General features: G+C 45.1%; 1 protein-coding gene and 1 long non-coding RNA gene across 2 annotated transcripts; one reads left to right on the top strand and one right to left on the bottom strand.

Moving 5' to 3' along the window:
- Positions 1-635: 635 nt before the first annotated feature.
- LOC116593307 lies at positions 636-14166 on the bottom strand. The gene is made up of 3 exons (XR_004286859.1): positions 14035-14166; positions 4293-4297; positions 636-646 (listed from the first exon to the last, which is right to left on the bottom strand). It is a non-coding gene; the product is annotated as an uncharacterized LOC116593307 (long non-coding RNA).
- On the top strand, positions 1597-27021 carry HEBP1 (heme binding protein 1). The gene is made up of 4 exons (XM_032347383.1): positions 1597-1808; positions 10725-10863; positions 12650-12830; positions 26433-27021. Exons 1-4 carry the CDS (start codon positions 1731-1733, stop codon positions 26602-26604), a joined length of 570 nt encoding a protein of 189 aa, XP_032203274.1. The 5' UTR covers positions 1597-1730; the 3' UTR covers positions 26605-27021.
- The last annotated feature ends 365 nt before the right edge of the window (positions 27022-27386 follow it).

The raw sequence follows: 27386 nt of genomic DNA, 5'->3' as shown, positions 1-27386 counted from the left end.
GGATGACTTCAAATCAATTAGATGTCATAGCTTACTAGGTAGCATTTATTTTCTTGGTGGCACGTAAAATAACAGTGATGCATAATCGTCATCTTAGAGTCAAGAAGATATAAAATCATTAGATAGCCATTTATTTTATAGCAATCAACAAACATTAGTCAAAAGTAAATCTTTTTTATTCATAGTTAATAAAGTTAATATCTGTTACCACAAAACTGAAGTCATCAGTATCACCATTATTGATTCCAACTATCTGGCTCAGGTTCAAGTTTGCCTCTGTCAAGAAGCAGGCACAGCAGAAGTCCCTCAGGGTTGGTTAAGACGGGAAGGCTGCACAAAGGAAGCTATCAATTAGACTAAACATTCCCCAGTGAAACATGCATATAAAATCCTCTTGCAAGCAGAAACATTTGAATAAACAAAATAGTAGGTGAGTTCAGACTGAAGGGTTAGAGTTTCCGGAGACACAACTTTCAGAGAAGTCAAATACCAAGGCTTGCCACAGAGGGGGACGTCCTAGGGGAGATGTCTTTGTGGCACAGGGACAGGAACAAAAAGAGGGTATGTGGCAAGTACTGCCACACGCAGGACATCTGTAGATCTCTAAGAGGTCGGGTGACAGGGAGTGATAAAAGTGTTATGGATACTATTTTTAAGATTTACTTATTTATTAGAGAGAGAAAGAGCACAGGTACAAGTTGGGGAGGAGCAGAGGGAGAGAATCTTCAAGAGGACTCCGCACTGAGCTGGGAGCATTCCTGCAGGGCTCAATCTCACCAGCAATGAGATCAGGACCTGAGCTGAAATTGAGTGCACGCTCAACAGAGGAGCCACCCAGGAGCTCCATAAAGTATGGGTACGGATATGGACATGGACACCACCTTCAGTATTCAAATCCTGGCTAAGCCGCATATTGGTTTTTGATCCTAGGAAAGTCACTTATATCAGTCACTCACTTATATTATCAGATTCCTCCTTTGTAAAAAGGCTATAAAATATGTAATGTTCAGTGGTGTGAGGAGTAGAGATGATATTTGCAAAATACTTGTTGGGAAACAGGCACTCAACAAACGCTAATGAAATTGGTTAGAAGGTTTTGATTGGAAGGACACAATGAGCCAAGCCATGCTGTGGGAAATTAACGTGGAATTTGTGATTAAAACCGATTAGAGGAAAGGAAGTGGTAAGGAGAAAACTAGTTAAGATGGCTTTTCAGTCGTCTTGATGAGAGGTAATGGGGTGGAGTGGGAGACAACCCAGGAAGTGTCGCTGGAGATGCAGCAATCAGGTGTCTCTAGGACGGGGCCCACAGATCCTATGAACCTTGTCTATGCAGTACGCGGGATGTAGAGCCTTAGGGTGGAGGGCAGAAAAAGCTCCAGAGGAATCCAGAGGCTTGGAAGTTTGGTGCCCAGGTACCTGAGAGCTGAAGCCGGGGTGGATGCGGGTGGGGGAAAGTCGGGGTTGGGATGTAGAAAGTTCTCCATCACTACTGCCTAAATCCCACAGGCAGAATCTGTGTCCAAGCCCCAGCCCGCAGACGCCGTAGAGGAGGCGGGGCCGGCGGGGGCGTGGCCTCTCCGCCGCCCCGCCCTGTCCCGCCGCGTCGGCCTCCTAGCGCCTCTCCGCGGGGCGGAGTCCTAGTTGCCGCCAGCCCACCAGGCACGCTTGCCCCAGCCTTTCTTGGAGCCCTGAGTCCGCAGGTGCCCCCGGAGCGCCGCAGCCACACCATGCTGGGCATGATCAAGAACTCGCTGTTCGGGAGCGTAGAGACGTGGCCTTGGCAGGTCCTGAGCAAAGGGGCTAAGGTAGGCCCGCTGGGCTGCCGAGGACCTGAAGCGGGGCTGCGCCCGCCCTCCGCACCCTAACCGGGGCTGGAGTGGGTTCTGACGGGCAGGTGGGGCAAGCGGTCTGCCCCAGAATGTGCGTTTTGGCTTCTGCCGGGGGAGGGGCACTGCCTTCCAGTGCCCAGCACGCGAACTGGGAAGGAGGAAGTGAAAGGGAAGTACAGAGCCGCAGGCTGAGGGCTCTACTGGGAGGAGGGGTGACGAAGAGGAGAGATCGCTTTAAGAGAGGAGTCTAGGCGCGGCGACGGAACAGCGCCTGTTGAATGCATTAATTCATGTAAACACCCTAAGCATTCTGAACGTTTGTTTGCTGAGAGGCCTGCGGGTGCAAAAAGATCGAAAACGTGCTTGTCCTCAAGAAATTCCCAACTACTGGAGACATGAGTATAAAGGAGCAGGATCTGTGCTCCACCGAAGTAAACGTGCACGGGAGGGAGCACAGGGCAAGGACCCGATCCATTCTGCCAGGGGCTGATGAGGGGGACTTCCCGGAGGAAGTGTCTTCACCTGGGTTTCTGGTCTGTTAGGAGGGCGCAGAAAAGCAGAGACAGAGAGCATGCGCAAAGGCCCAGAGCGGTAACAAGGTATGCTGGCCCATGGAACTCCCAGAGTTGGGTCCTTGGGTACAGGATGGGTGAAAAGGGCTTGACTGCAGTCTCCCCCACAAATTGACAGCAGTGCTAACACAAGCAAATTGGATTGCCCCCTGAAAACGAAGAGTCCGCAGCTAGATTACAGTGTCCTTCCAAACAGGTACTTTGTGCCTTGTGTATACTCAGCTCCCCGCTCAGGACCTCCTATGTTAAAGGACTGTGTTGTCTGAGGACCCAGTTCTGGTAGTGAGCGTGTTGATGGTCACACAAAAGCCCTCAACCAGACTATAGTCTGAGTTCTTCACGCAGCTATAACCAGAGCCCGGTCACTTCATCTGTCTGTCTCTGAGTTCCCTCAGCTGCACTTAGAATGACCAAGTTGAGCCCAGATCAGGGGTGACATTCAGATGCCTACAAGCATCCAGGTAGGCTATGGAAATGAGTGAAGCTGCCTGTGTTAGACTCTAAGGCAAGGTGGGGACTGAGGCAAATCCAAGAAAGAATTCAGGGTCCCCTCTACAAAGAGCAGCCATGTTGCTATGCAGGGATATAAACCAGAATTGCCAGATTTTTAAGGAAAACCAGAAATCCAGATTCTTCGTGTGAACTCTTCTAAGTTACAATTAATGTATTCAATAAGTAACTAAAATTTGTTGAGTACCATCTATGTACATCACTTTTACAGGCAGTGGGGATAAAGGAATGAATAAAACCAACAAGACCCCCATCCTCCTGGAGCTTACATTTTAGTGGGTAATGCAAAGTAAACAGGTCAAAAGGTCGTTATCAGCTGCCAGTCAAGGCTATGAAGAAAAACAAGTAGGGAAGGGAGGAAGGAATAGGGAATTTGAGGAATGAGTCTGTGGTTTCGAGTGGGGAAATAATGTCAGTTTTACCTGTTTGCCTACCAATGTTCATAAACTGCAGGCCACAGAAACTGTCTGTGGTGAGACCCTGCCTGTGTGAGGTGTGTGTGCTCATCTGTGGACTCAGCCCAGGAATGTCTAGGATGCTTTTTGGCCCTAACGCTTAAAGAATCCCCCATGTTACCAACACCTCCCAGAGAGTTCTCCCTTCTGTAGTGGAATCCAGCTCTCTTGGTCTTTTTGGGGTAACAGACAATTGCCAGTACAGGGTCTGGGCTGCTGTACCCCTGTCTGTCCTCAGATGTCTCCCCTGCCCATTCCCTGGGTCTCAGTCTGGAGTCTGGAATGGGGGTCGTGTCTGGAGTGAGGGCTGATTCCAGTTGCCTACTTCCCAGGCTCCAGTGTCAGATAACTCGCCGTGAGGGTCACCCAGGGGGAGGCACTGGTGGGAGATATAAGGGTGGAAGGAAAGAAAGAAGGTGTTTCTCCCTTTCTTTCTCTGAACTATCAGGTCTCTGGCACCAAGAGTTTCTCCGCAGCTCCAGCTCTTTCTAGACAGGCCACTGTGGTTCTAGCTTCTTCCAAGTAACCCAGGCCTCTGAGCTCAGGCAACAGTTCTCTGATAAGCATCTTCCCTCAACCTTGGATGGGAACATGGTGCCGTATGGGATATTGCTACCAGGCTGATGCAGATCACTTAACCTGAATATTCTTAGTTTCTGCAGGTGTAGAATGGGTATAAAAATACCTCTTCCATCTACTCCCAGACCAACTATAAATATTACATTTTTTTAAAAAACATGAAAATGCTTTGTAAACTCATACACCCTACAAATGTGATAATACCATTCAGTCAGACAGAACTCAGCTCTGCTCTTCCTAGCTGTGTGGTCAAAGGCAACTTGCTTAACTTCTCTGAAACCGATCACGAGAGGAAATAACAATTTGTATCTTATAAGAATGTTTGGGAATTTCAATGAGATAACCAGCTCTAAGTTGTTCAGCAAAATACCTAGTACTTGGTAGGGTATGGTAACCATTGGCTTCCGCTTAGTTTCACAGGTAATTTCAGGTAAGTTACTTAACCTCCTAAGCACTGTGAACCCTGAAATCTCTCAGCTATGAGAATGACAGTGCCTTTGTGACAATTATGTAACTATTCAAAGATACTCAAAAATACATGTATATATGTATATAAATATACAAAGATACTCAAAAATATACAAATTCAGGGGATTATTACTTTGAAGACAGACTCTCCCTGGAATTATCTCTCTTGCCCCGGGTAGCGTCTGGGTCAGGAATCGTTGCCCATTTTCTTGGGCCAATAGATGGCAGACAGTGGACCCTGCGTAGCTCAGGTTCGGGCTTACCATATGTTCAGGACTGATTGTGATGGAGAGATCCGGGCTGCTGCGGAGCTTATCAGGTGCCTTCCACATTGCTTCAGGAAGGAGGTGGGCACACTGCTCACACTGTATTGAATTAGGTGGGTCTTGTGGATCCACAGCGCAGGACTGATATTAATAACTGACATCTTAATTTTCCCAGCCTGTGCACATTGGTTAGGACCCTACCACCCAGGGGTTTGAATCCTGGCTCTACCACTTGCCCACTGTAACTCAGTCATGTTGCTTAACCCCTCGTGCTCCAGTTTCACCTGAAAATAAAGATAAAAACACTCACTCCTTCACAGGGATTGCAGGAACAAATTCATGCAAAGTATTTAAAACAATACCTGACCCATAGAAAGTCCCGAGTTAGGTGGGCTATATTATTTTTTCTTATGATGAGAAATTACTGTTTTATGATGAGAAAGCTGGCTTCCAGAATCAACATGTTATACCCACCCCAGCAGGTGGCTAGAAAAAAAATTGACCTCGCAGAGGACCTTGCAAATTCCATAGCAAGAGGCATTGTTTCAAGATCTCAGTCTGGGATTTGAATTTGACCAGGGTTCCTGGGGAATGTTGAAACTGGTGTTTGCGGCCTTGGGCCAAATCCATGTCTGATTGGGAGCATAAGTTAGCAGAATCTGGGACAGAGGTGGGCTGTTATTATGTTCCATGTGACAAGGACACACACTAAAGACACTAAATTGGAAGAATTGAATGTGTTAGTTGTGTTAACTTAGGTGCTTTATTTTCTGCAGAAATAGAACTCTATTTAAATTCTCCCTGGAGAACTGGGTAGTTTTGCAATGTCCCTCTCTCCAGCCTAAATCTTCACAGTGATCCAGTGGTTCAAATGAGTTTATGGACATAGATACTATTCAATCGGGTGGGACCTTCTGTAGTACCACCTTAAGACATTGTGAGTTTGCTTTTCTCCCGCATAGGTATAATTAGACTAATTGCTCATCTGTCTACTCAGCTATGTCTATTCTATTCCTTGTCCTTCGAGTAAAACCAGGTTTTATGCCACAGCCTCCTTTCCCACAAATACTCCTATTACCTACTATATGCAAGCCATGGTACTAGACGCTAAGACATACAGTGGTAAACACAGATAGCCCCTGACCACATGGGGCTTATGGTTACAGATGGAGGTTAAACGCATTATTATTCAGTTATAATTACAATAACTCTTGTGTTGTGAAAGTTCAGGGGTCTATAAAAAATATCATGGGAACTTGTTTTAAATGAGGATCCTCTTTGAGGAAGTGACTTTGAGGTTGGGACTTTGGGGATAAGTAGGGGTTCATCAGGCAGGAAAGAGGTACTCCAGGCAGAAGGGGCAGGTGCAGAGGCCCTGAGGCAGGAATGACCATGGCATTGAAGGGAATAGCAGAAGGCCAGTGAGGAAGTGCTCTGGGTGTGGCTGGCAAGGTAGGTAGAAGCTAGCTGGTACCTGGACCATATGGGAGAGGCTAAAAACTTGGTGAATGAGGGCTTTTAGGTAGGGCATTCATTAACATGATTAAGTGATACAGAATGCTCTGTGTGTATTCCCCAGCAATTTCAACTTCATTTACAGCTTCAGTTTTCCCTTTTGCTGATTACTTCCAAATTTATCCCCCATGTCAGTCTCCTACTGAGCTCCACACCCACATGTCCAGCTGTGCAGTGGATAGTTTGTCTATCTGTCCTGGGAGGCAAATGAACTGATAGATATGAAAGGGCCCTTCTAGGCCTAGTGTTCTCAGCCTTTGGAGTTCATAGGAAGGACGGATCACTCAGAAAGAGATGGTGGAGTGAGCCTTAAAGATTGGTAGATTTACGGGGTACCTGGGTGACTCAGTTAAGTGTCTGCCTTCAGCTCAGGTCATGGTCCCAGGGTCCCGGGATCAAGCTCCTTGCTCAGGAGGAAATCTGCTTCTCCCTCTTTTTCTGTCCCAGCCCCCAGCTCAGGCTTTCTGTCGTTCTCCCTCTTGCTTGCTTTCTCTCTAATAAATCAATAAAATCTTAAAAAAAAAAAAAAAAAAAAGGACTGGTAGAATTATCATGGGGGCCTTGGCTCTCCGAATCAAACTGGATTCTTTCCTTGGCAGCCTTTCTTTTCTTGCCATGGACCTTCTGCCTGGAAAAGAGTCTGAGAGCACAGATCACCTATAGGATCCCCAGAATTCCTTTCTGTGCAAGGACCCCTCCCACTCAAAATCCCACATTTGGATCACAAAGTCAATTGAACGAATTTGGGGTAGATGAAACTGACTTGTACTCAGCTCACCGTCACTGGAACGAAGCTCACAGAATCCTCCCTATGGCAGCCTAGGAGTCCTCCAGGGGTCTGGCCCAGCCAGAATCTGCAGCCCCCTCTCTCACTGTGTCCTGCTTGACAGCGTTTGCTCCTGCCCCAGCGAACCAGCTGTGTTCTTCCCCACCTGTGGTGCCTGCTACCTGAAATTGCCCTCCCCAAACTTTCAGAACATTTGCTACATCGTATGATAATTTCATAATCTTCTCACCACCCCACTAGACTGCCCATATCGTCTTAATCTCCAAATCCATAGCACCTGGCAGAGGTCTTCAATAATATTTCTCAATATTTTTATCTTTAAGAACCTCAAAGTTCTTAGGTCAGCCTGGACCTAGCCGAGCACATCAATACACACCTTGCCCCCCAGAATAACCAAAGTAGTCCTGTTCTGTGTTCCCACACTGCCCTGCCTCTCCTCTTAAATATATCATCGGATTATAACCTGGTTTTTCTATTAGACCAGACCACCCCCCTCCCAATGTCAGAAACTGTATCATTTATCACTGCTATATCTTAGCACAGGGCACAGGGCACAGGGCACAGGGCACAGTGCTCAGCACATAGGAGAAGCTCCACTGTCGTTGGTTGGATTAATAAGAGAAGGAAAGAAAGAATGAAGGAAAGAGCCAGCCAGGTCTTTTCTCTAGTGAGAGCTTGTCATCAGTTTGTGAGAGAAAAAGCTGCATTCAATGACTTTAGCTGCCCCTGTTCGGAGCTGGACACAGACATCCAAATGTCCAACAGGAAGAACTAACTCAGTAGCTAAAGGAAAATGCTTAAAAGCATTCCCATCATCCCCCATACAGTACCGAGCCCGGCAGTTAACATTAGACTAGGGTTTGGAGATTGGAATTCTGGTGCCAGTGTCACCACTTAGTAGCTGTGTGTTCCTGGGGAACTCAGTCCCTCTGGTGCTTCGTTTCTTCTTTGGGAAATTAGTTTGATTGGACGAACTTTAAAACGGCTTTCAGGCTGCAATTCTGTGATTCACAGGGTAGCGTTTCTGGAATTTTAAACACGAGTGGCAAGACTCAAAAGGACCTCAAATGAAGGCTGAGTCTAGTCTCTGCTGTGACAGAGCCAGAAAGGGCAAAATACCCCAGGTTTATACAGCACGGCTTGCTACTGAAGGCCCTTTGGAAATGCAACACTTTCCAAGGGGAGGACCGCATAGCCATCCCCCGAATGACACAGTAGATTTGATTTGGAGCCTCTTGATTCTTAGTCTGGTGCAATTTCCCCTACCCCATGTGAAGGGAAGTTGATGAAACTGGCATTCGAAACCTTTCAGATTTCCTGGGCCCCTTTCTCACTATTCTTCTTTAATTTTGCATCACAAAGAAAATTTTTTTTTTCCATTCTAAACATAAAATTAGAATGTAAGTGTACTTTTTCAGACAATACAGACCTCTTAGCCCCACAGTCCTACCCACCTCCAAAGAGTCATTCTGTCCGCTTGGGAGTTGAAGACTTTCAGTCTAGGATGTCCCAGGAAGGCCCCTTTGCCCAGCCGGGGCAGCCACGTCTTCTGCTTATTTTTCACAATCATGAGTAAGAGAGGCAACTCCTTAATCCATAACCAAACACCCGTTGAGCATCTAATTTACGATGCTCTATGGCATCGTTCTGGTCCACATAGTTCTTGTCCACAAAGACTTTAGAGCAGATTTTTCAAACTGCACAGTGTTCCATTACCAGACCGCAAAATCAATATAGAGTATGTCTTTCTTCTTTTGGTGGAATAGAATAAAATTCACTTGAGTAGAGTAAAAGTCAACAGGAAAGAAAGAAAAGGCTGGTATATTCACCCTCCTCCATAAGGGTGAAGTATCATTTTGTGAAACCCTGTTTCAATCACGTGTGTGTTCTTGATAAGGGCATGGGGTAAAAATACATTTCTTGTTTTGAATCATGATTCTCTTCCAAGTTTGAAAAACACTGTCTTATAGCGTATGTTCAAGGAATACAAAATTATATCGTATGAGATATCAGAGGACAAGGAAGAGGAGAGGGGATGGAGGGCGGCCACAAGCGTCCATAAGGCAAAGGATAATGACCTTAGGACAGAGACTCATGTGGAGAGTAGTCATGAGGAGCGGGGGTCCTCCCTGGCTTTGGGGGGATTGGCGGTGAAGCTGAGCATTCAGGGGCGTATGATTTAGTGAGATGAGTTGGAATGAGGAGTCGTGTCTGGGAATGGTACAAGTGAAGAGAATGACTGATTCTTTTTTTTTTTTTTTAATTTGGTGAAAATTGCCATAGAAGCTTTTATTTTTATTTTTTAACTAAATGAATTAATTTATTAACATATTATATTGTTTTATATACACATAGTATATTCTTTTATATAATTAACATATAGTATATTATTGGTTTCAGAGGTAGAGTTTAGTGATTCATCAGTTGTGTATAACACCCAGTGCTCATTACATCACATGCCCTCCTTAATGCCCATCCCCCAGTGACCCTATCTGCCCACCAACCTCCTCTCCAGGAACCCGAGTTCATTTCCTTGAGTAAGAGTCTCTTAATGGTTTGTCTCCCTCTCTGAGCGACTCTGATTCTTCTTGACCTGCAGCCCTGCTTCTAGAATGAGGCTGATCCTGGGGCCTTCGAGTTTGTGACATTGTTGCTGGATCTCTGTCGCGGACAGCGCGACTAATCGACCAGGAAAACCGTGAGGGCTAAGAGGATGGTGAAAAGAAATTAAGAGACAAAGAGATGGGGGCGGGAGGGACACTGAAGATGATGTCCAACAGTGCCAATTTTATTCCACATCTTACAATCATTTATAAAGCAGACCAGAATAAAAGAAGCATTACATCAGTACATAGTCAGATGACCACAAGTTTCTATAACAAGTTTACATTTACTACAAGCAAACCTCGTGAGGCCAGGTAGTTTCGGCTAAAGCCATTAGCAAGACAATCAACCAGGGAGTGGGTTATGGGAGGTACAGAACAACAAGGACTAACTAAGAACTCAGGACCCTGGCCACATTGTTCCCTACTGTAGGGAGAGAGTGTGGGATGTCACGTAGGCAAGTGCAAGACACATAGCACAAACCCTTTTCTCAGTGCACTCAACTTTCCCGTCCTTAACCTTGTCGAGGTGTCCGGACTTTGAAGGAGACACAAGTCAGGGCCTGGTTTGATCCTCCACTCCAACCGTGCCGTGGCCTCCCAACAGATCTCTTTCTTTCTTCTTTTCCAATTTTCATCTCTTTTTCCTGGCGGTCCTGTCATTCAGATGTTGGATCTCCTGGCTTGATTCTCTGATTTCTAATTCTCTTTTGTTTTCTATGTCTTTGCCTCTTTACTTGACTTTCTGAAAGATTTCCTTCAGCTTTATCTTCTGACTTCTCCCCTGAATTTTTCATTTCTGTTATATTTTTAATTTCTAAGAGCTCTTTGATCTCTGAACATCCTATTTTTATAGCATTCTGGTGATGTTCTGAGTGGCTTTGGATGCAATATCTTCTCTTATCTCTCTGAGAGTATTGATAATTTGAAGTTTTTTCTGCTGACTCTACATTTGTAAGAAATCCCAGAATCTTCTCATGGCCCTTCATACTCCTAACTGTCTCTTCTACCCTGTCACCATGCCCAGGTTCATTATGAAAAGTTCTTTAGCCGTTCTTATAACTGGACCATCACCGCTTCTAGAGTAATCACCGGCTGCCATTTTAATTCTTTTAAGTATGTAAATTCTATCTCTAGGAAGACGTCTCCTATGAGGAAAGGACCTGTGAGGGGGGGCGGTTTGCCACAGTTGAAGTGACAGACAAGCCTGTGGATGAGGGTCTCCGGGAAGCAATGCCCAAAGTCATGAAGTACGTGGGAGGCACCAATGACAAGGGTGAGTATCCCTGAACGATGTGGTTCTGGGCTCAGAGGGAAGCTTGCTAGGTCTCATGTCATCAGGGGAAAATACAGGGAGGGGCCACAGGGCACCTGTCACCACCTGCTTCAGTAGCACATGAACTTGGGCTCTGTGCACAAGAATCCTCTAGGGGGACCACACTGACCCCATCCAGCCTACCCCTGGGTGTGTGTGGTCTCCCTGCTCCATATCACCTGGCATGCTTCTCTCCCAGGCGTGAACATGCACTCGGGGTATCAACCCTGCAGTGCTTATAGTATCTTTGGACTGGTTCACTGAGTGAGGAAAGCCAAGTCACAGAGCCAGGCCAGCCTCAGACTTGAGACTTCCGCCTCCAGGCTGAACATCTCTGCCCGGTCCCTGTGTCGCTCAGAATCCACGGGGCTCTGAGGCTCAGTGAGTGGTGAGTATGCCAGGTCCTCAGCTCTGTTCTGGCAAATGAAGGGGCTGGGAGTTTTTAGGCTGTCCCAATCGTAGACATGGCAGTCTGTGCTGGCCGTGCCACTATTTTTAAAACAATGGGTCCGAAGTTTCAGTGTACTTGTCAGCGTGGAAACCATATTTAAATATGAGCTTAACTCTAAAGCTCTCTCATTTGGACTGCTCTTTAGAATCAGTGCGGAACCCAAATGGGTCAAAAGCAAGGCAAAAGAAGAAAGAAAGGTGATGTTTAATTTTTAGGATATTTCTCAGGCTGATAATTTAGAAAGTCAGAAACTGGTATTAACCTCAGTAGCATTTAGTAACACCAAAGTAATCAGGCTTTGGACAATAAGTCAACCAGTAGGAGGTCAAGAAGAAATCTTTTCCTTCTTAATGTTGTTGTAATGTTTTTTAGAAGAATATTTGTATAAAAATGATAAAATTTGGGGCGCCTGGGTGGCTCAGTTGGTTGAACATCCAACCCTTGGCTTCAGCTCAGTTCATGATCTCAGGGTGGTGAGATCAAGTCCCATGTTGGGCTCCATGTGCAACACAGAGTCTGCTTGGGATTCTCTCTCCCTCTCCCTCCCTCTCTCTCTCTCCTTCTGCCCCTCCACTCCCAAATAAATAAAATTTTAAAAAATATTTTATGTGATTAAACATTAAAGAATATCTTGAAAATAACAAAACAGTACCCCGATCCATCTTTTTTATGGCAATCATTGTTGCCTTCTGAATGTATTTCTTTAGGGCTTTTTAGTAAGCCTTTAAAATGTAATCATAGTGTTTGTGCAATTGTGTATCCTTCCGGTATTTATAGTTACTTATAGCTATTTTCCACTAGTACTAAGCAATCTTCTTAAGTGTGGTTGTTGACAGCTACATTATATTGCATTGTGTACCTGTAATTTAGACATATTCCTGTTTTGAACATTTACATGGCTCCCAGTCTCTGACAATTATAAATTCTGCGGTAATGAATATCCTATTACCTACAGCCTTTAAGATATTTTGGATTACTTCCTTAAAATTCACGTTTAAACAGAAGGTAATTAGATACTGATAAATTGACAGTCTTGATATGTATTACCAAATAATTTTTTCCAAATAATTTTTTCCAAACGAGTTGAATCACTACATTCCTATTTCCAGTATATACAAATAAGAGCTGTTTTGTATATATCTTACTATATAGTTTTAACACCTGGAAGGTTTGTTATTAATTTCAAGAACCAAAAATATTGTCTTGGAGGAAGAATGAGATTAGCTGATCTTCCATGGTCCTGAGCAAGTTCTGTCTGTAGCAGCCCCCTCACTCTGTGGGGTTTTATGTTTTCAGGAATCGGAATGGGGATGACAGTTCCTATTTCCTTTGCTGTGTTTCCTGGTGATGATGGCTCCCTCCAGAAGAAATTAAAAGTCTGGTTCCGGATTCCAAACCAGTTTCAGAGCAACCCGCCAGTTCCCACCGATGACAGCATTAAGATCGAAGAGAGGGAAAGCATCACCGTCTATTCCCTGTAAGGAAATGATTCTCTAGTCATCCGAGGGTAACATCTGATCTCCATAACCACTCCTTGATCATCTGCAATGAGCATTTGCATTACATTTATATTTTATTCCAGTTTCATTGAGATATAATTAGCCTATAACATTGTATTGACTTCAGGTGTCCAACATATAATGCTTCGATATACAGAAATACTATGAAATGTTCACCACCATAAGTTTATTTAACATCCATCATAGTTATAATTTCTTTTTCTTGAGATGAGAACTTCACACATCTGCTTTCTTAATAACTTTCAAATATACATGACAGAATTGTTAACTATCGTCACCTTGCTTTGTATCACATTCCCAGGACTAGTTTCTCTTATGGCTGGAAATCTGTACCTTTGGGCCACCTTCACCCTCTTCTCCCACTCCCCTCCCACATCCCGTCTCTGGCAACCACCAGTCCCTTCTCTGTCTCGATGAGCTCAGTTGTTGTTGTTATTTTTTTTTAACTGTACATATAAGTGAGATCATACAGCATTTTTCTTTCTCTGTCCAAGTTATTATCACTTAGCATAATGTCCTTAAGGTCATCCACATTGTCACAAATGGCAGAGTTTCTTTCTTTTTTTATGGCTGAATAATACTGCTTTGTGTATAGACATACATTTTTATCCCTTCATCTCCTGATGGACCCTTAGCTTGTTTCCGTATCTTGGCTATTATAATAATGGGGCAGTGAACCTGGCAGTGCAGATAGCTCTTCAAGATAGGGATTTCATCTCTTTAAAAAAAAAATTAAAAAAAAAAAAAAAAGACAGTGATTTCAATTCCTTTAGCTATCTATCCAGAAGTGGATGCTGGATCTGAGGATAGTTCTACTTTTAATTTTTTGAAGAACCTCCATATTGTCTTCCACAGCAGCGGCACCAATTCCCATGACAAAGGTAATGACAGTTCCTTTTTCTCCATAGCCTTGCTAATAAATTTTTCTTGTCTTTTTGATACCAGCCATTCTAATAGGTATGAAGTAATACCTCATTAGGGCTTTGATTTGTATTTCACTAATGTTGGGGGATGTTGAGCACCTTTCCATGTACCTACTGGCCATGTGTATGTCTTCTTCAGAAAAATGTCTGTTCAGATCCCCTGCCCATTCTTTAATCAGAATGTGTGGCTTTTGTGCTGTTGAGTTATAGGAGTTCTTTATCTATTTTGGCTTTTAACCCCTTGTCAGATATATGACTTGCAAGTATTTTCTCTCATTGAGTAGGTTGCCTTTCCGTTATGTGGATAGCTTCCTTTGCTATACAGAAGCTTTTCAGTTTGATGTAGTCGCATTTGTTTATTTTTGCTTTTATTGCCAAATACCAAAAATTGTTGCTAAGACTGATGCCAAGGAGTTTACTCCTTATGTTTTCTTCAAGGAATGTTATGGTTTCAGGTCTTATGTTCAAGTCTTTCTTCTATTTTGCATTGTTTTTTTGTGTGTGATGTAAGATAGAAGTCCAGTTTCAATTTTTTGCCTATTGCTGTCCAATTTTCCAGACACTGTTTATTGAAGAAACTATTCTTGACTTCTTTGCTGTAAGTTGGTTGACCATAGATGCATGAGTTTGTTTCTAAGCTCTCTATTCTGTTTCACTGATCTATATATCTTTTTATGCCAGTGCCATACTGTTTTGATTATAATAACTTTGTAATATAATTTGAAATCAGGAAATGTGCTTCAGCTTTATTCTTCTCTTTTTTTTTTTCCTCCAGGTTGCTTTGGCTATTTGGGGTCTTTTTTTTTTCCCCCCAAGATTACTTATTTATTTATTTATTTGACAGACAGATCACAAGTAGGCAGTGAGGCAGGCAGAGAGAGAGGAAGGGAAGCAGGCTCCCTGCTGAGCAGAGAGCCCAACGCAGGGCTCAATCCCAGGAACCTGGGATCATGACCTGAGCCAAAGGCAGAGGCTTTAACCCACTGAGTCAACCAGGCACCCCTATTTGGGGTCTTTTGTAGTTCCATATAAATGTTAGGGTTAGTTTTCTATTTCTGTGAAAAATTCCCTTGGAATCTTGATGGAGATTGCATTGAATCCATAGGTTGCTTTCAGTAGTATGTACATCTTAACAACATTAATTCTTCCAATCCATGAGCATGGAATCTCTTTTCACTTATTTGTGTCTTCTTCAATTTTCTTCATTAATGTCTTACAGTCTTCAGTGTACATATCTTTTTATCTCCTTGGTTAAATTTATTCTTAGGTGTTTTATTCTTTTTGATTCAAATAGTATTGTTTTCTTAATTTCTTTATATTATTGATGAATTAAGTTAAATACGGAGTCCTGATAATTTCTCATTTCATTTTCTTCAGCTTATGGCACACAAACATTTGCATTATGTCTGACTAAATACTTTGCCATTTGCCAAATTGGCGTGGTTGGAGTATCCCCACAGTTTAGGCTAAACACCTACATTAGCCGCAGTAGGGTTCTGGGAGACTCAGGGAATAGCTAAGTCAAGCTGTTGTTTGGGGTCACAAATACATAAATGAGTATAGAATATATATCGGACTTGGGGGCTGTCCTTTTTACCCCTTGAATGCCAGAAAGGCAGGGAGTATTTGCTAGAACTGGACGGCCACCCCCTCCGTTGTTCATTGTCCATGGTCCTTGGAGTGTTCTCGTCCTGTTTCCAGAGCCTCATTTGGGGTCATGTTCCTTTTGACTATAGAGCATAACAGGTGCAGGTGGTTGCATGTCTTTATTCTTTGGGCCCCAGCCCCCCTTCAGAAACTGAGTCTCTTGGAGAGAATCAGTGGCCTCCGCCATTTGTTAAAATCCTCCTGTATGACAGGCACAGAACCGTGTGCAGTCAGAGGCCAGGAGCTTTACCAGCATTAACTATAGGTGTGGATTTGCTTCTACTCTAGAACCACCGGAGGGAAAATAAATACACAGATAATCTTGTCCTGGACAGTTCTTGTCCACTCCCCAGGGCTTCTGAACTTACTTATTGGGCTGCCTGGCTCCAACACTGCTACCTGAAGGCGTAGCTTTCTCTGGAGCTAACACTGACGCTGGGAACTGGAGCTTGGCTGGTCTGGCAGTGGTAGGCCATAGTCGTGCCCCCTAGAGGACAGTGTGTGTACTGCAGCCGGGCCTCTTCTCCAGTCATCATTCAGACCTTCCTGCCTTCGCCATAGAGGCAGCAGGAAAAGCAAACTTGGGGTAAGGAATATCTTTCCCAAGGACAGGGACTAGAGTGGGGAAGCGAGGTGGCTGTGGTACACAACTTAAGGAGGCGCCCACTTTCACAGTGGTCTAAGTACAGGATTGGCCCTGAGAGTGAGGGTCTCCTTAAATCTTGGGTGCTGTGTCTCCAGTGTCTCACCCTCATTCCTGCTCCCTCTTCTCCGTCTCTTCCCCACGTGTCTTGGGAGCAGGCTGGTGTACTCTAATGAACAAGTATATTTTAGTTTGAATCCCACTCAGCCTCTCTAAGACAGTTTCTCCATCTGTTAAGTGCCCATAACAACCTCCCTCAGAGGACCTCTACTAAAGAGTATCTTTCAGTACTCACTAAGATGCTCCTGTTTTTACAAATGACTTAATGTGTATGAGCTATGGTAGGTTTCAGTAGTTAATTATTTTTTCCCTTTGCCCTTTTGATTTCATAAGGAATGAGGTTGACATGATTAAATCAGTTCCATAAACCTTCAAGGTGGCTGGTCCGATGGTTTTCTTTTGTCCTTAACTTTTTAGTATGGAAATTTCCAAACATATGAAAAGATAGAGTAAGATAATGGACACCCAGGTGGCTCAATCGGTTAAGCATCTGCATTCAGTTCAGGTCATGATTCCAGGGTCCTGGGATCATGTCGGGCTCATATCGGGCTCATATTGGGCTCCTTGCCCAGCAGGGAGCCTGCTTCTCCCTTCCCCCTCTGCCTGTTGCTCCCCCTGCTTGTGCTCTCTCTCTGTCTCTGGAAAATAAAAAAAATTAAAAAAAAAAAAACAGAATAAGATGATGGAACCCATCATTCACCTTCAATGATAATTAACTCAAGGTCAGACCTGTGTCATGTGTACCCTCACAACTGTCACCCCTCTGTTGGGTCTTTTTGAAGCAAAGTCCAGATGTTTTATTAATTTCACCCATAAATACTTCAGTGTGACTATTAAAGACTTTTTAAAAATACAATCATAATGTCTTATTACTCCTAAAATTTAAACAGCATGTCATTAGTGCCATGATAATAGAAAATGTCCAGCGTTCAGATTTCCCCCACTATCGGATCATTTGTTTTTAAAGTTTGTTTGAACCTGGATCCAAATAAAATCCTTCTCGGGGCTTGATCCCAGGACCCTGAGATCATGACTTGAGCCAAAGGCAGACGCTTCACTGACTGAGCCACCCAGGCATCCCTGGTCAGTACACCTTTTAAGCTTTTACTAATCTGTGGTTTTTCTCATTACTATACCTTTCCATTTTTCATGGCTGCTTATGGATCATGTGTCCTTTTGTTTCCCATAGTCTGAATTTTGCAGACTGCCTTTCCGTGGTATTTCAACATGTTCCTCTGCCTCCAGCATTGCCTGTGAGTTAGCAGTTAGAACCAGAGGCACGGACGGATTCAGGCCAGCACCTTTGGCGAGCATGTTTCATAGGTAGTGCTGTAGACGCCACCGGGGAGTTCATCACATTCACATACTTCTGTTTTTGCAACACCCGCGACTACAGATCACCCTTACCTAGATGCCTGGCTTCGTTCAGGTTTATAAAATGACAGTGTCCTCTATTTTTCCTTCACTTTTTAGCTGGTGTCCTTTGATAAAAAGAAACCTCCTCTTTTCTGCTATTTGACTTCTCTGAGATGGAGGCACAGATAAAAAGGCAAGATACCTTCTCTTTAGCACGTTGCCTTCTCCTTGCCTGTTGTCAGAAGATTGATTTCATTCCTGAACATCCTCCATGGGCAAGGCGGCATTGGTCTCTGTTTTTTGAGGTTCAGTATAAACATACTAATTTAAACACAATTGATGTATTTTTGTTCCTGGCAGCTGTTCTTACTGATGCTCACATTGTCCCATATTTGGCCTGGTCCTTTTGACAAGACTCTAGTACTCTAGGGTAGCTTCCTTGCTTTCTGGTGCGGCTAGATGTTTCAAACACATCTGGGCATTTCTTGCCCTAGAGCTGGAGTTTGACATTTCTCCAAGGAAACCTGGTTCCTTACAGAGGGACAGGGTATCTTTTTAAAAGGTATTATTAAAGTCCAGTCTGTGAAAGTTTCCTATTAATTCTCTGAAACCTAAACAGCTGAATGTGATAAATAGGGTGTCTGACATGGCTCTGTGAATGTTTTGTTTGTTTTGTTTTTAAAAAAACCTAACCCAGGGTCTTAAATCAGCATGTTATTCCTCAACTAGCCACTTGGTGTCACTGCACAGCCAAATGTGCTTTAAGAGTACCTTACCTGGAAGGCAGAGTGAAGTGGCAGAAGGCGAAAGTACTATTTCAAATACACGTAAGGGCATTAGATGGCAAAATTAATTCTAAAATGAAAGCCTTGCCTCCTTAATTCAGGCTTCCTTTCGTAGGACATCATGAAGGGATGTTCAAAAGGGATTATGCGTTTTTTAGCAGTATGTATTACCAGTCAATGGATAGAAGGCTAGGAAGGACTAACACTATCAGAATCTCCTTAGTGGTCACAAGAGGCAATACAGGTATCCTCACACTTGTATGAGTGGCCACATTCCAGCTCCCTCTGTGTTCACGGCCCTGGAGGCCACTTGGGTTACAACTCAGCCTCCTTTCCACAGTGCAGCGTTGGGTTCAACAGAGACCCGTGGCAGGAGAGGGTGATGGTTTTAGTGAAATGTCTGGGCATAAAGGAAAGAGCTGGAAACCAGGAGTCATTGTCAGGGTAACCTCTGATCTGATCCTAGTTCTCCTGCTCGATGGCCATGGGACCTTTGGTGTGTCACCGAACGACCTCAATTTCCCCAGGTACAAAGTGGGAAAAGAGTACCTAATGCCCAGGGGTTGTCATGAGGAAACAAGGTATCCGTAGACGCCTCCAAGATGCTGGATGTTAGGTAGACCCTAGGTCAGTGTTAGCCCATTTTCCTGTTCTTGACTTCATTGCTCTCCAAGAATCAGATCAAGTTTTACTAGAATTAACAACAAACAGTCAAGCAGCTACAGATACACTTCAGTTCAAACCACAACTCTAATAATTATGAGTTTTACAGCTGGGCTGTCTGAGCTTCAGTTTTCTCATCTATAAAATAGAATGTATGACACACTGTTGTTAGGGTCCAACAAAGTGTGCGTGTGATACAACTTTGTCAGCCACAGGGCGCCCAGGGATGCTGCTGTTGTTTTCCTCGCTAAAGGACCAGGCCCTACTGAGGCCACTGGCCGCTTGGGAAGCTCAACCTGGAGAAAGAGAACTTCGGAAAGAACTGCTAAGCCTCTAGGGTGTTCCATATTACCGCTCAGGAGAGCTGTAGACCAGTGTTAGTCACATTCCTAGATAATTCCAGCGCCTACCTGTAATCACAGGAGGCTCTGGCCATGGGAGACATAATACAGTTTTGCCGCCTTGTTCTACTCAATGCCTAAACTCTGTCATTTTGATTTCAAGCAGCCTCACCCAACCATTCCTTTTTTTTTTTTTTTAAAGATTTTTATTTATGTATTTGACAGAGATCACAAATAGGCAGAGAGGGGGTAGGGGAGAGAGAAGGAAGCAGGCTCCCTGCTGAGCAGAGAGCACAATGCAGGGCTGGATCCCAGGACCCTGAGATCATGACCTGAGCCAAAGGCAGAGGCTTTAACCCACTGAGCCACCGAGGCGCCCCTCACCTGACCATTCTATCAAAAGTAGCACCCCTTCTTTTTCTGTCCTCTTACCCCACTTGGTTTTCTTCTCTTCACTTATTCTCATCTGCATTATATACCTATTTGTTCATGCATTTATTGTCATCTCCCTCACTAGAATATTCTTGAGGGTAGGGCCTTTGGCTGTCCTCTAGTAAGTGCTCAGTTAAAAGCTGAGGAATAAATAAGCAAGTGAAAGTCTTGGTCCTTGCCTTCCCTGTACTTATCTTTTCCTTTCCTTTCTTTTCTTTTTTTTCCTCGTCTCCCTAAAGATCTTGGTCCCTTCCCATAGCTTCAACTGTCACCCTTCCATCAGTACATCTCCAACCTGACCATCTCTTCATCTCCCTAGAATGCCTTAACATTCATCAGACTCAACATGATGACCAAGATGAGGCCATTTACACATGTATTCATTCAGTCAAAAAACCATGTATTCATTATTCCCTTGTTCTGTGCCAAGAATTTTGTCAGTGCTCAAAATAAAGCAGGGAACAAACGACCTGTCCACTCTTTGAAGCAGGAAAAACTAGTTTTTCCTAGTAGGGAAAATAGATGAGAAACAAATGTCTCTGATATTTCAGGCCTGTGTTATTAATTTTTTAAAAGATTTTATTTATATATTTGTCAGAGAGCAAGTGAATGAGAACACAAGCAGAGGGAGCAGCAGGCAGAGGGAGAAGCAGGCTCCCCGCTGAGCAGGGAGCCCGATGTGGGACTCAGTCCCAGGACCCTTGGATCATGACTTGAGCTGAAGGCAGATGCTTAACTGACGAGCCACCCAGGCGTCCCAGGCCTAAGCTATTTCCGAGATGAGAAGTGGTCTTTGTGGGTGGAAATTATAAGGAAGCATATTTCTTACTGAAAAGCCTTCCGGCATAAAGTTTCTACCAGTAGGATGGACAGGACACAGGGTGAGGAAGCCTTGGCCAGAGGAATTAAAACATCATCTGCACAGATGTGCAGCAGTTACACTGAGTAATGCATGTGCTCGGCGGCAAGTGTGTCCCATTTGGCACGTGTCTGTCGAGTACCTCTGACACTGAAGCCACCTCACTTCTAAGAGCCCTGCCAGTGACAAGATTCTGAATCTAAAACCTAGTTAAATCACCATTTCCCCCTACAACGGGTCAGGTATCCCACCGGTCCTTTACAAACGGGTCCTTGGAAGTGGCTTCAGTCCCCATTTCTGGGGGGATGAGCCCGAGTCACCACGGCTGCTGCTGCCATGCTTCCCAAGCACCGGCCTCCCCTCCACCCTCTGGAGGCATCTCCACCTAAACCTCCCCAAGGTCTCCCAAATCAATAGGTCAAAAATGAAGCTCAGATCTCCTCCCCAGACCTGATGCCCTGTGTTCCGTCTTACAAAAGGTCCCCGTTCATCCTCCTACTCATCCCGATCAAATGGCATCCTGACTCCTTCACCTGCCACATCAACTGTTGGCCAAGTCCTAGTCACCTCCTAGCTGCGCCTTCCCTCCCTGCCTCGGTCTTTGGCATCTCCTGCCTCAACTATTGCTCTGTCTTCCTGATTTTTCCTAGTTCTTCCACCTCTGCCCCTTCTAAGGTGTCCTTTCATCACCCCCAGCCCTCAAGCATGGGACCCATCCCACTACCTACCCCCACCTCTCAGCTCTGCTCGGGCACTCGTTAGGGTTGGGACCAAAGCCCAAGCTGATAATTAAATGAGATGGGGGATGGGCAAACTTTGGGCTGGGTCCCCAGATGTCTAGCCAGGCAGTGAAGCCTAGTAAAAACGCTTTGTCATGGCATCTGATCCACAACACACCCCCACTCCGTGTCCACCTGATCTCAGGCATGCCCCCCCGCAACACGTCCAGATGCAGTACCCACTTCCGCTCGCCCAGCTCCTCCTACAGCCCTTCTCCAGCCTCTGCTGAGTGGAAGCTGCTTGAGGCCAGGCATTTTTGTCATATTGTTCCTCGCTGACATCAAGAAGAGATGCTCAATAAACAACGGCTTATTATCAGGTCTTCCATAACGCCTTCCCTTCATGTTCTAAGTCAGAACAAATCACTGCCTATTCCCCACCCCCCAGAGCATTCCATCTGTACCTTCTGCCTTCCTTCTAGTGCTTCCTTCTGTCCCATATAATCTTTATGTGTGTCGCTGGCCTGCCCACTGCAGTTAGACCTCACAAGGGTAGAAAGACATCTTCATCATCTTTATAGCTCTGTGGTATCCAACTTATGTCTTGGGCCTCGTCTTGCTCGAGTCAGTAAGCATGGTTCAGTCCGACTGAATGAAATGCCTCACGGGGTGAAGCTTTTTACCCATTGACGTGAGATTGTCAGCTCCTCGTCTTACACTTCCTTTGCCTAGCACAGAGCTCCGTGCATAGACTCTCCCCAAATCTGTGTTGACTTGTTGATTGTTAAAGTCTCAGACCATCCATTTTTCCATCTACCCCAATGCATGCCTCGACCATTGTGATTTCTAGCCCCCCTGTGACCAAAGCCTCCATCTGTTCGCCTGCCTCATTGATGCCTGCCTCATCCCCACCCCACAAACCTCTTCCAGACCTTTGTAGTCAGCTCCTTTTGTGTTTCTGGAATGGGGTGGGGGGAGTGTCTTTCCTCGGTTCCCATGGTAACCAAAAATCTTTGTTCCAAATACTGAACTCTGACGTAGGGGGAGATAAAATACAGTGCCCTGGAGGAGAGCTTCTTTGAAGATGGAGACAGAGACTAGTTAATAGGCTTACAAAAATAATGTGTAGACTTCATGTTTATGTCCTTTGAGGAGCTCAAAGGGCTTTATGAGAATTCTTGAAGTCACACTCAAACACGTTTATGAACGCGGGGTGCTGTGGGCACTGTGCTCCCCTCCGTGTTGGGCTTAGAAGCTGAGGCAGGGAGGAGCAGGGTGGCTTCTCCCCGAACGAGCCGAAGAGCTAGCACTGGGCCTCTGTCGGGCATAGTAGGGCCACGTACCTGGTGCGGTTTGGTTTTCTGGCTCGTTTGTGCAGTCTTGTGCTTGGGTGAGGGAAGGTTGGTTAGACTGGCTGTGAGGAGGACACACGTGTCTGCTGTTTCCTGGCCCATTCGCTCTGCTTGTTTTCTAGTAGAAGTTTCCATGATGAAGCAAGAGGGAAATTTTTTTTTAATACTGTATTTATTTATTTGACAGAGAGAGTGATCACAAGTAGGCAGAGAGAGAGGAGGAAGCAGGCTCCCCGCTAAGCAGAGTGACCGATGCGGGGCTCGATCCCAGGACCCTGAGATCGTGACCTGAGCCAAAGGCAGAGGCCTAGCCCACTGAGCCACCAGGTGCCCCAGAGGGAAATTTTTATCCTCATTATCGGCATTTTTGGAGGCCTGGGAATAAATATTTTCAAATTGCTTTTGTTTGGTTTGGGGAGCATTTTTAAGTGAATTTATGAATCCCCAGATGATGACATTCTCCATATCACTTGCTGGGTCTCTGTGTTTTTCTCAGACAGCTCCTCCTTCAGGGGCCCCTGCCAAAGCCACTTCTTCCGCCCACCACCTGGGGACCAGGATGCCCAAGAGCAGCCCGCTGACCCTCTGTGTCTGCTCACCATCTAGGCCTTGTCTCCTTCCTTCCCATGATGATAGGCAGTACCTACTCACTGAGGACTCCCAGTATCTGTCACCAGGCTCACCTCTTCCCAACTCAGGATCTCTGGCTCTAGTTCTTTGCCAGGTCTTCTGAGGAGATTTGCAGTGCCTGACACACACTTGGGTACACAACAGCTGTTGCATGAATGTATTTCACAGACATACCTTCATATCAACATGGCCCCCAAACCATATTGTCAGTCACCCCTCCTTTCCTTCACCCTAGCATCCCTAGCAGCAGCTTCTATCCAGAGACTGCCCTGGAAACCCTGGAGAATCCTCAACTTCCTGCTCTCCCCGCCTCCCCTCACCTCTAGTCACCTGTCAAGTTTTCCTTTATCCAGAGGCCTTTGTCATCTCACACATGGTCATTCCTGGCCTCCAACAATTCCAGCTCTTTCCCTCCACTGCCGCCAGAGGGATTTCTCCAAAACAAACCTGATCATGTCAGCCCCTTACTTTCAAAGCCTTCATAAGCCCACCTTTTCAAAGTCGTCAGCACGGCATTCAGGGCCCTTCCTAGTGTGGCTCCAGTCAATCCAGTTTCCTGTTTGAATTCCCACCCTTAGTGTGTGCTTCAGATTTCATTATATGAGTGAGTGAATGTGGAGGCAAACAGTCTTAAGTGCGATCATCTTGAGGTCTATCAACCTGAAGACCTGAAGACTTTTACTGTTTACCCCAGAATTATTGACTTGGCCAAGGGATCGAACATGTGTCAGGCACCTTTTAGGTGCTCTGGCTACACCAGTGCACAGAAAGTGATAAAGATCCCTGCCTTCATGGGGCCTATACTCTACTGGAAAACTCAGACCATAAACAATGAACACAGTATGTTAGATGGTCATAAGTGCTGAGGAAGAAAGGAAGGAAGGAAGGAAGAAGAGGGAGGAGGGGGAAGAGAGTGAGAAAGAAAAGAAAGAGAAAAAGGGAAAAGAATGGGAATAGGGAGTGGGGTTAAAGATTAGGGTTTTGAGAGAAGGCCCGGGGGAGAAGGTGAGATAGTTCATCGAGCCGGCTGGTCATTCCTAGACTCTCTTCCTGGGTTCCTGATACTACTTGAGATTCCCATCGTGTCCCTCCCCCCGGAGGCAGGGAACCGGATGGCGGTCCTGAGCAATTGCAAAGTGACAGTACATAGCTCCTGTTTGTCGTGGGCCTACTATGAGCCAGCACTGTGCACAGCAGCCTCCATCTTGTGTCCCTCCATCTTCACAGCAACCTTTTAAGACGGATTGGTTAGCCCTATTTAGCACACGAAGGACCTGAAGGTTAGAGAAGTTAAAGCCTTGCTCAAGACCATGAACAAGAGAGGGGCCGAGGTAGTACTGAGGTAGCCCTTTTGTCACCAACTGATGAGTTGAGGACCCCTCTTCCTTCGGACATTTCTAAAACCCAGTAGCCTAAAGAGCCAACATGGCTCATTTTCAAGGAAAAGAACTAAGTGTCACAGCCTGAATGCGGGGTACAGGGGACACTCAACACCCGCTCCTACCTTCAGCATCTGATTCATCTCAAGCAAGTGGTTCTCAACCTATAGACATTCTTTCAAAGTAATCCCATAGTCTTGCAGACTTTTACTGCCAGAACAGTCTTCCCTTAATGTTCACCCTGGGTCTACTAATCCACTTTCCTCTCATTTGAGCCTCAGTGAAGCTGGAGTTCAGTTTTCCTCATCTGCCTTATGATCTCTCTTCTATATACTCGAACCAAGCCTCCTCTATTCCAAAGTGGTCTCGTCTCTGTCCGTGTACTGTTAGCGACTGTCTAGACGTTGGAAGAACCAATCCCTTAAAGATGAAATCCTGGGTGTTTTTACATCAATAACCCTATAATCAACATGCGGAATGCTTGTCGAGCATGACTAACCACTTATAAAAGAGCAAAGCGTGACTCAGAGAACCCCACCAAAAATAATGCATTTGGCCTAATCTTGGCCTGGTGCAGATTCAGACTTTTGAGTCATAAAGCTCATTAGAAATGGGGACATATTTGACTCTAATAAAGATTTTAGTGCAACCCAGATTTAGACTGGTATATTTAGGGCAGGCCACAGGATGAATTTTGGAGCGTAGGCAGATGACGTAAGGAGGGAATAATCATCTCGAAAAGGCAAGCTTTATTCCTTCTCTGAACCCACCTTCTGCCATTAAGAGAGAAGCCTGATTTAGGAGTCTTTTTCCTTACTAGAAAAAGAAAGCTTTCATGATTTGAACAGGAAAAGGGATTTATTAGAAGTGATTTCTTTATTTGGGGCATGCTTCAAGCTTGCCACGGGGCCTCCCAAGACTTCCTCGGGGCCCTTTGGTCGCTCTGTTTTTTAAAAAAGCTGCTAGTTGTCACCGCTGTGATATGTTCACTCATCAGAAAGGATCTGCTGGGGGAGAAGCGTTAGCTACAGCTCTATCCTACCTAATGCTCCTGCATCTTCCTCCTTCCCCAGCTGGAAACAGAGGGGCCTGGAGGAGGGCTGCCAAGGCAAGAGGGAGCTAGAGAGAAAGGTGAAGCCATGGCCTAGGGGAAGGTCAGCCTACCATCCCTCAGGGACCTTTCGGGAAGGAAAGGCAAGCTCATGCTTAGTACTTGACTTCTGTGTTTCTGACTCTGCATTAGAGCTGTTCACATTCACTATTGTATTTAAAGCTCAAAACGACCCTGGAGGAAAAACAGCCTATCCCAGGTGCGCAAGTGAGGATCCGAGGCTTGGAGGGATCAAATCCACCCTCAGGGAGTGGCAGCCCCTGCTCTAGCATGCTTGTCTTAGTGAGAGTGGCAAGTAACTTCTTTTTTTTTTTTTTTTTTTAAGATGCCCTGCTGTCAATAAAATTAAAAAAAAAAAAAAAAAAAGTCACCCAGTTGGCTTAGTCAGTTAAGCGTCTGCTTTCGGCTCAGGTCATGATCCTGGGGTCCTAGGATTGAGCCCCATGTCAGGGTCCCCACTCAGTGAGGAGCCTGCTTCTCCCTCTCCCTCTGCCTGCACCATTTACAAATAAATAAATAAATAGATAGATAGACAGATAAATAAATAAATAAATGAAATCTTTAGAAAATGATAAATAATAAAAAATAAGAAAGACTCCCCCCGCCCCCTTGGGGATCATGTCTTCTCCTAATCAGCCCCTCTTTCGCTTCTACCTTAGGCAGTTTGGTGGTTACGCGAAGGAGGCCGACTACGTAGCTCATGCCACCCAGCTGCGTACAGCCTTGGAGGGCACGGCCACCTGCCGCAGTGACGTCTACTTCTGCACTGGGTATGACCCTCCCATGAAGCCCTATGGACGTCGCAATGAGGTCTGGCTGGTGAAAGCATGAGGAGCTCGCCGCCTTACAACTTCCCAGCCGTGTGCTTCTGGGTCCACTTCCCGAGGGGGGAAGGAGGGGACACAGCTGCCAACTGTGTCTCCAGCTTCGCCGACGTCCCTTCAAAGCTGTGTACTGCCAATTTTATGAAATACGCCTATTCTGTCTATGCTCTTTCTCTCCTGGTAGGAACTAAGACAGCCAAAATAGGCAGCAACGTTTGAAAGTTCTGTGGTAGATCAGATAAAAAAAAAATCCAGCAATGTTTTCCCAGCTATCTGGGTCACTCAAAACAGATCACAAAAAATTATTGAACCTGTCCTTTTGTGGTGGAGGAGAAAATGTGATTTGTGCACCATCTGTCATTTCTGATTCTTGCAAGACCTTTGTCTGAAAGAGGCCTGAAAATAAAGATCTTTGACTTAAACAGCTGAGACAAATCCAGAGTATAGTTATTTCCAAGACTGCACAGTCTTATAAATAATACGTTATGAGTACTAATGATGATGTTTACTGGGACAGGAATCCCATATTTAGTTCCAAAATCCTTCATAATTACAAAGCCAAAGACCCTGGGCTGGGGAGATATGTCCCAGATGCTAGACCATCCCAACATCATAGATGTTTACCACGACCGTGTCATAGGGATTCTATGATTAGAAGTTGAGGATCCTCTTTGCAGCTGTGGCCCATGAAGGCTTCCAGGAGGGACAAAAGTAAACCAAGGGGGAAAAAAATCATTACATTCTGATACATATCCCTGGAGGCAAGAACTGCTTGGAGGATTTATCCAT

This window comes from Mustela erminea, chromosome 6 (assembly GCF_009829155.1).
Source record: "Mustela erminea isolate mMusErm1 chromosome 6, mMusErm1.Pri, whole genome shotgun sequence".
Classification (NCBI taxonomy): Eukaryota; Metazoa; Chordata; class Mammalia; order Carnivora; family Mustelidae; genus Mustela; species Mustela erminea.
This window is presented reverse-complemented; position numbering and strand designations above follow the sequence as displayed.